The sequence below is a fragment of the Schistocerca piceifrons genome, chromosome 2 (assembly GCF_021461385.2).
Source record: "Schistocerca piceifrons isolate TAMUIC-IGC-003096 chromosome 2, iqSchPice1.1, whole genome shotgun sequence".
Taxonomy (NCBI): Eukaryota; Metazoa; Arthropoda; class Insecta; order Orthoptera; family Acrididae; genus Schistocerca; species Schistocerca piceifrons.
Genome location: NC_060139.1, coordinates 573,330,128 through 573,342,241, shown reverse-complemented (window position 1 = coordinate 573,342,241; position 12,114 = coordinate 573,330,128). Strand labels below are relative to the sequence as shown.

Here is a 12,114-nt window from a genome sequence, read left to right as displayed (position 1 = left end):
TTCCATTAACAAATCTAAACGAAGGGCTGCCGGCTTCCTATTCAAACCAGTGTCAAATGGCTCCAAGCACTATGGGACCTAAACTCTGAGGTCATCAGTCCCCTAGACTTAGAACTACTTAAACCTAACTAACCTAAGGTTAGCGCTGTTCCAGACTGAAGCGCCTAGAACCGCTCGGCCACAGCGACCGGCAAAACAGTGTCCAAGTTCACAATAAATCGTCTCTCGGATTATTTCGTTGACAAACAGCTGGACGACCTCGTGCTCCAGCAAAGTCTCCTCCTCGCCCGATGACTGCGCAGCCGCCACGATAACCCGCGTGCACTTGTTGATGCCACTTCTGATCATCTCATCAGAGTTTCTACAGGTAGGCGCACCCCACGCGTCAAGCAATTCACCAACTTCGGTCCAATACATAACAGATACTCAGGCGAGCATCAGGCCTTCATATTATTTCTGGCAAAACGCCCAAATATGAAGCACTTATGCTGAACATAATAAGGAACCCTAACAGTTTTGTTAACTAGTAGAGTGTCTGTGGAATTTTATTTTAGAAGCTGAAAAGCAAAGAAATTGTAAAATTTTTAAACAACTGAAAATGACAACGAATGCTGAAAAAGCGGAACTGGGGAGCATTAATGCAACTCCAACTCAACGACGTTTCAGTGCAAAGTTCCACAGAAACTGTCCCGATACCAAGAGAAAAAGGCGAGGAAAACGTTTCCAGAGACAGGATCTGTTGCTAGAAGGCGTGGTGGTACATCGCCAAGTGCATCAGAGGAGACTGTTAGTCGCACTTCAGATACCTTTTAAAGAAGTCCATTCGTATGGTGTCATGTGAGTTCGATGACCCAATATCAACTATCCACGAAGTGCTACACGAGTCCACAAAGCTGCCCGAAAATGGGATAGCGAACATCCTCATGACGCCATTCAGTATCAACGAGAAAGCCACAATGACAAGCGTGTGATGTGGCCAGGAGGATGAAGTTATTAGACCTTTTCTCTTTGCAGAGACAACTATCATTGGTCGTTCGTATCATGTTATGTTAGTTAATTTTGTGTTCCCTCAAGTAAGACATCGACATCCACACCTGCTCTTCCAGCAGGATGGGGCACCTCCACATTGGCATGCGGAAGTTCATAAAGCATTAAGTAACGGATTGCCACAAAGATGCATTGGGAGCGGTGGTCCAATCCGATGGCCAACCCGAGCGCCTGACTCTACTGCTCTGGATTTCTTCCTGTGGGGGTATTTTAAGGATAGGGTGTACCGTATCAGAGTGACAACTCGGGAACACCTTTGTCGGAGGATTAGAGCTACAAATGAGACAGACATGCGACAGACGACAAAGAATGCCTGGAAACAAACCGAATACCGATTATCCATACTCTGTGCCACTCTTTGGACTTATGTAGCAGTGTGAGGGTGAACAAAGAAAACTTCAAAATTTGTGCATCCATTGTTGTATGTATCTTCTTTACGTATCGAATACATGTTGTGTTACAGACATTTCAAACTAGGGCGTTTCGTCTCCGACACCCTGTGCGGCGGCGCGGTTCTTTCCGTCCCTTTACGACGGACCTGCGCCTACCTGTGAACATTGTCTCAGCAGATCATCAGTAGGAAAGCCGAGCGAAACCTACTGTACTTCGACGTGAACCAGGCTGCAATTGAAGTCACTAATCTACGTTTCGGGAGAAAGTTTTCACACGAAATGAAAGGTTGGAAATTTTGTACTCAATTAATATAATCTGAAACTTAAGTGAACAAGTATCACTACCAAGTCCGTACTAGCCTTAACAAAGTCACTCACAGTCCCTTTCACTCACGTTAGCAAGTTTATGCTGTTGCACTTCCTGAAAACGTAACAGCTTCAAAAATACTGATTGTTTTTTTATTGATAATGCTCGCCAAATATTAAGTCTGTCGGTACCAAATGCAGTCACAGCTTTTAGCCACCGACCTGCTCAATACGCCACGCGGAATATATGTCTTTTTTTCGTCACAAAATTCACTTAAAAATTCCGAAATTTCTACACGTCCATCGGAATAATTATGCCGTCACTTTACCACACGTTTGATGTAAGAAACACTGCTAGATCGGGCAACTTATCGTTTCCATCTGAACTACTACTACACACGTCCGAAATGCTTCATGGCTAGGCTCCGACTCTTTTCTAGAATACTCTAAGTCTTCTCTACCAGCAGAGAAAGGCGAGCGAAGAATATTGCTTTACCATTGGTCAGTTTACTCAACAGCCAATAGCAAAACAACATTCTCCCGCGTCAATTCGCGCTTTTCATCAATAACCAATCGCAAAATAGTAAACCTAACGACTGCACTTTTTACCGACGTAATTATCTAATATGCTGAAGTTTTGCTTATGCATAAAGTGATTTACTATTGTTATTTATACCTGAATTAACTTTCCCTTTACCATAAACTTATTTTACAGATCTATTCTACAAAAATCCCCTTTGTCCATATTCATACTTCTTCGAAATGTTCCCACACTATATCCCACTACATAACTCGTTAAACAGTTATATTCATAATAAACCTTAAACCACACTCACGCATCATTCATACTGTTAAAACACACTTATAACATTTTGCATACACAAAAAGACATAATAACACTTTATGCAAATACTAGAACAGTTTATGAAAAACATTCTTAGTGCACTCTAGTGGGCACAATCGAAACTAAATCAGTCCCCTATCCAATACTGTCCTCTATCGGCTGATATATAAGCTACGTGCGCGTCCAGTTTCGCTTCACCATCTGTCACTATCCAGCTCTGAGACAGATCTGCCACTTAACCGCCTCCAAGGCAGGATCGTTATACGGCGCTACGCCTCACCTGGGTTATTTCAAAAAACTTACAGATAACTGCAATACCCAGTTCCGACTAAAGTTAGGGACTCTCAATTGTATGGCAAATGAAACTGTGAATCATCTCCCAAATATTCCCAACTGGGATCTCCCCTGTCCCACCACCAAGCCACCTTGTATTTGACTCAAAAGAAGTCAGCTTTACAACGAGTCGGAACACGGGCAGCTCGCTCTAGCCCACGGAGTAGAGAATGAAACGCACTGCAGCTCATCACCATACCGTAAGCACCAAACAGGTTGATTGCCGACAGGTACCTGGTGGCGACGCGCGACCTCAAGGCGGGGGAGCTGCTGCTGAAGGAGCAGCCGGTGGCGGTGGGCCCCCGCGCCGGAGGCGGCCGCTCGCCGCTGTGCCTGGGCTGCTGGAGGCGGCTGCCCGCGCCGCCCCCCACCTGCTCCCGGTGCTCGGCCGCGCCGCTCTGCCCCGGCGGCTCCTGCCACCACGATGACTCCGAGGTGAGCGCTCACTTAAACACTCAGTGCTCCAACATGAGGAACAAGGATACATCTTCCCCTTTGACCACTAAGGCAAACATCTGGAAATGTAAAGCCGAGTTACAGGGCTATTACAAATGATTGAAGCGATTTCATAAATTCACTGTAGCTCCATTCATTGACATATGGTCACGACACACTACAGATACGTAGAAAAACTCATAAAGTTTTGTTCGGCTGAAGCCGCACTTCAGGTTTCTGCCACCAGAGCGCTCGAGAGCGCAGTGAGAGAAAATAGCGACAGGAGCCGAGAAAGCGTATGTCGTGCTTGAAATGCACTCACATCAGTCAATCATAACAGTGCAACGACACTTCAGGACGAAGTTCAACAAAGATCCACCAACTGCTAACTCCATTCGGCGATGGTATGCGCAGTTGAAAGCTTCTGGATGCCTCTGTAAGGGGAAATCAACGAGTCGGCCTGCAGTGAGCGAAGAAACGGTTGAACGCGTGCGGGCAAGTTTCACGCGTAGCCCGCGGAAGTCGACGAATAAAGCAAGCAGGGAGCTAAACGTACCACAGCCGACGGTTTGGAAAATCTTACGGAAAAGGCTAAAGCAGAAGCCTTACCGTTTACAATTGCTACAAGCCCTGACACCCGATGACAAAGTCAAACGCTTTGAATTTTCGGCGCGGTGGAGATCATGATCAGTAATTCATGTCATGGCCTCCACGCTCTCCCGACTTAACCCCATGCGATTTCTTTCTGTGGGGTTATGTGAAAGATTCAGTGTTAAAACCTCCTCTACCAAGAAACGTGCCAGAACTGCGAGCCCGCATCAACGATGCTTTCGAACTCATTGATGGGGACATGCTGCGCCGATTGTGGGAGGAACTTGATTATCGGCTTGATGTCTGCCGAATCACTAAAGGGGCACGTATCGAACATTTGTGAATGCCTAAAAAACCTTTTTGAGTTTTTGTATGTGTGTGCAAAGCATTGTGAAAATATCTCAAATAATAAAGTTATCGCTTCAATCATTTGTAATAACCCTGTGCTTGACGTCAAAAAACCAGAAACAAAATACCGTCTGTACGCACTACTGTGGACGCTTCTCGTTTGTTTCTACACAAATACACTACCTAATCAAAAGTATCCGGAGACCTAATAGCAGATATTAATATGAGGCGTGTCCAGCCTTCGCCTTTATAACGGAATGAACTCCGCTGAGGACACTTTCAATGAAGTACCTGAATGTCGATGGAGGAATGACAACCCTTTCTTCCTCGAGAGCAGCAGCCAGAGAAAGTAGTGAGGTTGGACGCTGGCGTCGGGAGCCGAGTCGACGTTCTGGCTCATCCCAAAGGTGTTGCGCTGCGTTCAGGTCGGGACTCCTGGCAGGTCACTCCATTTCAGGAGTGTTATTGTCCACAAACCATTGCATCCCAACATCCTGCTTTATGACAGGGCTCATCGTCATGCTGATACAATCATTGTCTCCGCACTGTTCCTCTACTGTGCGCTGTTCAGAATGCTGTAGAATGCTTCCATATCCTTCCGTATTTATCTTGTCAAGCGTAGTAATGGGACCACACCCTAACCGAGAAGAAACACCCCGTACCGTAACACCACTTCCTCTGTATTTCACCGTTTGCACTACACATCATGGCAGTTAGCGTTCTGCAGGCATTTGCCAAACTGTAATACTTGAATCGGATGGCAACGGGTAATAGCGTGATTCATTCCTCCAAATCGCCCGGTTCCAGTCATCCACTGTCCAGTGGCGTCGATCTTTACAACATTTCAAGTGTCTCTTGGTAGTGAGTACAGAATTGTGTGGCTAATGAGGAGCTCCTCGACCGTTGTACCCCATTCTTTTTAACTCTACATGTTAAAAATACTACATTCAAACCGTAAATTCATCTCATTTCTCGTCATTTTTTAAATGTATCTCCACATAAAAACTTTATTTACCCCTTTCTTAGTTCATGCAAGTTCATGTAACTATTGTCATGTGAGACCTGGTACCAAGGAAGGCAGGATTGGGTTACGATTGTGGACGGGGCCGTAATAAATTACTGTTGGTTAGTTTATTTCTCAATCACGTACACTTTATTTGGAAACAACAACAAATAAAAGGTGACATTAAATTAACAAGTGATCCACGGCTGAAGGCCTTAATGACAACAAATTCAAACTATTTCTCGGCTGAAGGCCACAACAGTAATAGTTTAAAAACTGTTTCACGACTGAAGGCCTGAATAGCAATCCTTTAAGAACCAGTTAAACATCTTCAAACTTGGAATTACAGTTATTAATTTTAAAAAAAATCATCAAATCTGACCAAACCAAGGGGGAGGGGGGAGGGGGGGCGCAGACGTTGCTCCAAGGATCGACCCGGGAAAGTCCCTCAAATTTCGCAACCGATGAGACAGGCAGCCAAGAGTTTAAACGCATGACCAATAATCATTTCCCAAATCTACCTAACGTCCGATGACCAATGCAACGATGAAATAACACATCCAAGCTTGAACCGGCAGTCAGCACTACGTCTTCAGACTCCGGTGTTTAGAGCATCCGGAAGCAGAAAGGAAACACTACTGCCAGTGTAGGAGAAAAAAAACACCACCTGGCCCACATATCAAGGAAGCTGTGGAACTACACGCCTTACCGGACAGCAGCGGCAAGGCGAGGAAGAGTACACTAAGCTCCAGGGCACGTAACTGGGGTGTTAGCGGCCACTAGGCAGGAAAAATACCACTCGTTAAACTTCACAAATAATAACATATAGAATGCAACAATTAATAATAAGAAGTGAAGGAAGGCTAATTAGGTTCGCCTTCTCCAAACGCCCCACTCACTGTTCATTGTCTTGGCGACACTGCGAGCAGCAACCCGCAAGCAAATGGCGAGATCTCAAAATGGTGGAGGTTTCACTACTTGAATTAAGGTCCACTCACCTTAAACTTCCTGGGCCCAGTTGACAACGAGGTTGTACTCCTCGCGACTACAGCTCTTCCTTCCAGCAGTGTATGGGTTCAGCCAGTGGTCCCGGCGTGTTCTCGCGCTTCACGGACCTGGCTGCTCGTCTGTCCCCAACCGGACTGCCGACTCACACGACACGGAAATAACACAACGTCGCCCCAAAGATAGTACCACCGTTACTAGATATCGATAACCGCCGCTTCTGCCACTAGTGGACAGACAATGCTTGCAAACGGAGTGGCGCCAATGAACACAAGAAGAAGACGACAACCGTAACTATACCAACTAAATGATGCCAACCTAGCAACGGCACCAACGCACATTGTCATTTTTGTAGCTTCTGTAGAAATCGTATCTGTGTAAGTTGAATATCATGTTTATCTTTGTTTGTGACATTGAGTTGTCACCTGAAGATGATCTGAGAAGCCGACAGCCGGTTCGTGACCGAATAAACATAATTTTGCAGAATATTAGGACGTTTGTGTTTGTCAAAGTAGTGAAAGTAAACTTCAACTCTCAGTGTAGTTCAGCACAGGGCGGTGTTCCACAACAGTGCACGGCCCAGTGCGGCTTGCGTACGTAAGGGTTTTCAGTACGGGACGTTGCTGCTGCACTGGCGTACAGCACAGTGACGTCAATTCGGACACTCAGTCGCTATTGCGAGACCTACAGCACTGCATATGGGCTTTACGACTCTCGTTAGCAGCCGACACCAGCTGATCACCGCAAGCTACAGAATATGGTTCATAGGTGCCCCGGAAAGGATGCATCTGATTCGCGTGGCACTTTTTGAAGGCAACTGGGTCGTGTTGACCAAGACAGGCATGTAGGAGTGCACCAGAAACAACAGCACCGTTGTAGAGGTGGGCGAGAGGACACAGAGAGTGGAACCGGGATCACTGGAGTCGGGTTCTCTTTGTCGTCGAGTACAGGATTCATTTGACGCCTGATGATCATCATAGAAGAGTTTGGAGGTTATCAGGCACCAATGCGCGTCCCAGGCATACAGTCCTACGGACTCGGTAAGGAGGTGGCTCAGTCACTTTTTGGGTCGATATGTAAGACACATCTCATCGCAATGAAGGGCTACTTGAGGTCTGAGTAATATCAGAAATGAATCCTTCAATCTATTGACAAACCCTACAGAAACACGTGCAGATAATATTTTAGTGGCAGTGCATCTCGTAATAAAGTCGTATAATGGCAAACGCAGTTTTATTTCAGGTCAAACTCACTACGTGCGATGGAGGTTACGACAGTGATTGAAATGTATTAGCTACTATACTATCTACTGCAGTAAGAAGAAATTATGTGTGATGACCTGAACTGGTTGAGCGTAGGGCAGGGCCGGCCGGAGTGGGCGTGCGGTTCTGGGCGCTACAGTCTGGAACCGAGCGACCGCTACGGTTGCAGGTTCGAATCCTGTCTTGGGCATGGATGTGTGTGGTGTCCTTAGATTAGTTAGGTTTCATTAGTTCTAAGTTATAGGCGCCTGATGACCTCAGAAGTTAAGTCGCATAATGCTCAGAGCCATTTGAGCGTAGGGCAGGCTTGAGGGTTTCTAACAGAAAGTTAGTTTCTCAGCTGGACTCCCACATTGTGGCTTTAGTGTGAGTGATTGGCAGGGACCTGATTGTGGCTCCATGGAGATAGCCGGTCGGAACAGCTTTTTAGAAACTGTCAGTCCCTTGATGGAAGTTGCGGCCACAGTTTAGTTTCTTACAGGACAGTGATTCGTCACTACACAGTACTTACACTACGTAATCAAAAGTATCCGGACACCTCGCAGAAAATGACTTAACAAGTCCGTGGCTTCCACCATCGGTAATTTTGGAATTCAATATGATGTTGGCCCACCCTCAGCCTTGATGACGGCTCCCATTCTCGCAGGCATACGTTCAATTAGGTGCTGGAAGGTTTCTTGAGGAATGGCAGCCCATTCTTCACGGAGTGGTGTACTGAGGAAAGGTATCGATGTTGGTCGATGAGGCCTGGCACGAAGTCGGCGTTCCAAAACATCCCAAAGGTGTTCTGTAAGATTAAGGTCAGGACTCTGTGCAGGCCAGTTCATTACAGGGATGTTATTGTCGTGTAACGACTCCGCCACAGCCGGCCGAAGTGGTCATGCGGTTCTAGGCGCTGCAGTCTGGAACCGCGAGACCGCTACGGTCGCAGGTTCGAATCCTGCCTCGGGCATGGATGTGTGTGATGTCCTTAGGTTAGTTAGGTTTAACTAGTTCTAAGTTCTAGGGGACTAATGACCTGAGAAGTTAAGTCCCATAGTGCTCAGAGCCATTTTTTGAACTCCGTCACAGGCCGTGCGCTATGAACAGGTGCTCCATCGTGTTGAAAGATGCAGTCGCCATTCCCGAATTGCTCTTCAACAGTAGGAAGCAAGAAGGTGCTTAAAACATCAATGTAGTTCTGTTATGTCATAGTGCCACGCAAAACAATAAGGAGTGAAAGACCCCTCCATGAAAAACACGACCACACCATAACACCACTGCCTCCGAATTTTACTGTTGGCACTACACACGCTGGCAGATGACGTTCACTGGGCATTCGTCATACCCACACTCTGCCATCGGATCGCCACACTGTATACTGTGATTCGTCACTCCACACAACGTTTTTTCACTGTTCAGTCGTCCAATATTTACGCTACTTACACCAAACGAGGCGTCGTTTGGAATTTACCAGTGTGGTGTGTGGCTTATGAGCAGCCGCTCGACCATGAAATCCAAGTTTTCTCATCTCCCGCCTGGCTGTCTTAGTACCTGCAGCGTTTCCTGATGCAATTTGGAATTCTTGTGTGATGGTCTGGATAGATGTCTGTCTATTACACATTACGACCTCTTTAACTGTCGGCGGTCTCTGTCAGCCAACAGACGAGGTCTGCCTGTACGCTTTTGTGCTGTACGTGTCCCTTCACGTTTCACGTTTCCACTTCAGTACCACATCGGAAACGGTGGACCTAGGGATATTTAGGAGTGTGGAAATCTCACGTACATACATATGATACAAGTGACACCCAGTCACCTGACCACGTTCGAAGTCCGTGAGTTCAGCGGAGCGCCCCATTCTGCTCTCTCACGATGTGTAATGACTACTGAGGTCGCAGATATGGAGTACCTGGCAGTATCTGGCAACACAATGCACCTAATGTGCCAAACGTATGTTTCTGGGGGTGTCCGGATACTTTTGATCACATAGTGTACCCTCGGATATGATTACACGTAACTGCTATCAGTCACTTATGAAGTGTTTCATTATTTCTTGAACTAGCTTTTGAGGTTTCTCAACCTCATTGTCAGCTGAGACATGTAGAAGTATAAATATTCATATTTTTAGCAATCTCCTACGTACTCGAGCCTGCTTTAGTGTGACAAGATGGAAAAAGGCTTTCATGTATAGTCTTGGGTTCTAGTTATATACTGACAAAAGTCATGGGATAGCGATATGCACGAATACAGATGGCAGTAGTATCGAGTATCGCGTACACAAGGTATAAAAGAACAGTGCATTGGCGGAGCTGTCATTTGTACTCTGGTGATTCACGTGAAAAGGTTTCCGATGCGATTATGGCAGCACGACGGATATTAACAGACCTTAAACTCGAAATGGTAGTTTGAACTAGACGCTTGGTATATTCAGTTTCGGAAATCGTTAGGGAATTCAGTATCTCAATATCCACAGTATCAAGAATGTGCCGAGAATACAAAATTTCATGCGTTACATCTCACCCCGGTCTTCACTTAACGACCGAGAAAAGCGGCGTTTGCGTAGGGTTATCAGAGCTAACAGACAAGCAACACTGCGTGAAATAACCGGAGAAATCAGTGTAGGACGTACGACGAAAGTAACCGTTAGGACAGAATAGCGAAATGTGCCATTAACTGGCTGTGGTACCAGACGACCGCCACGAGTACCTATATTAACATCAGGATATCGCCTGCAGCTGCTTTCTTGGGTTCGTGACTATTCTGGTTGGACCTAGACGACTGAAAAACAGGTGCCAAGTCCGAAGAGTCCCGATTTCAGTTGCTAAGAGCCGGTGGTAGGGTTCAAGTATGGCGCAGACCCCACGAAGCCATGGACCCAAGTTGTCAACAAGACGCAGTGCAATCTGGTGGTGACTCCATGCAATGGACTGGACCCTATGGTCCAGTTGAACCGATAATTGACTGGAAATGGCTATGTTTGGCTGCTTGGAGACCATTTGCAGCCATTCGTCGACTTGACGTTCCCAAAGAAGGAGGGCATTATTGTGGATGACAGTGTGCCATGTTACTGTCCACAGTTGTTCGAGACTGGTTTCAAGAATATTCTGGACATTTCGAACGAATGATTTGGCCACTGAGATCGTCCGACATGAATCCCATCGGACATTTGTGGAACATAATCGGGAGGTCAGTTCGTGCACAAAATCATGCACCGACAACACTTTAGCAATTATGGATGACTATAGAGGCGGCACGACTCAATATTTCTGCATGGGACTTTCACGTGACGTCTAATTGCTGCACTACGCCGGCCAAGAAGAGGTCCGACACGATATTAGGAGATACCCGACGACTTTTGTCACCTCAGGGTATGGTAAGTTGTGTCGAAAAACCAATTTTTAGATTACTGCGGCAGTATGGACGCTATTGGTACTAGCATCCACCTTGCAGCTTTCATTTTCGTTGCCTGTCAGCCACAGGCTGAAGCATTTTCCTATACCTATTTTAATGGTGCATGTGGCGCACTTCAATTAATGTAGCTGTCAAAGAATAACTGCTTGCAGCTTCTGATAAAAATTCGAAACATACCGCTTATTTTAATAGTACGTAGCAAGATTTTCTGCTAGTTCCCAGTAATTTAGCTGACTTACCGGTGCGACCCAACAGATACGCTTATGAGACCGCATCCTCATTCTGCAAAAGTAAAGAAGTAAAGTCGCACATTCTTGTCTGGGAGACCCAGAAGGACCGGTTCAAGCACGTAATTGAGAAGACATTCTATCTTTAGCGGACAATAGCACCTTTCGTTCGCGAAGTGAGAGAGTTGTATGTTTGAGTGTTATGCGCTAAGTGTAGATGACTGAATCTGGTGTGTGTAGTGTGGTGTCATGTTTATTTTGAACGATGAAAGGAGAAGCGGAGGGTGAAACCTGGTGCCGGCACATTGCCTGCTACACTCAGATAGAATCGAGGGGGCCACCGAACTTAACGTTCCCATCCAATGGACGGATCAACATCGACAGAATCACATGCCATCACTTCGTGAGACGCTGCAGAAAAGTTTGGAATATAATCCACGACATCGGCACAAAGTCTGGCGATCAGCAACCTTGCGTCACTGTCCTCTCCTCCCCTTTGCGTAAGGTGCTTACATTCGCGAGTTCAGAAATTATAGCTTAGCATCGCGCAGGGCACTGCGCCATTATTTCCTCGTGCTGCCAGGCCGCTGTATGTGGTGTGGTGTGGTTGCGTGCAGTGCTGCGCGCTGCGGGAGGCCGGCGAGGCGGGGGCGCGGCTGCTGCGTGCAGGGGTGGAGGCGGTGCTGCCGCTGCGCTGCCTGCTGCTGGCGGCCGCCCTGCCAGACAACTGGCGCCAGCTGCTGCAGCTCGAGGCGCACGCCGAGCGGCGCGGGCCCGGCACCGCCGTCTGGAGCCACAACGACGCCACCGTCGTGCAGGTCAGCAATTACGGTCTACGTGGTCAATGTTGTGTCTGTTATTGTGGTCTTCAGTCCGATACTAGTCTATTCTCTTCCTCTCTGCATAACTAGAGTAACATACACCACTGGCC

General features: G+C 46.8%; 1 protein-coding gene across 1 annotated transcript in view; it reads left to right on the top strand.

Annotated features, from left to right (window-relative positions):
- Window positions 1–12,114, top strand: part of LOC124775602 (SET domain-containing protein SmydA-8-like) — a 62,766-nt gene that overhangs the window by 10,912 nt on the left and 39,740 nt on the right. The window contains exons 2-3 of the mRNA XM_047250433.1: window positions 3,153–3,357; window positions 11,867–12,001. Coding sequence (XP_047106389.1) covers window positions 3,153–3,357; window positions 11,867–12,001 — 340 coding nt within the window. The remainder of the gene's footprint in view (window positions 1–3,152; window positions 3,358–11,866; window positions 12,002–12,114) is intronic.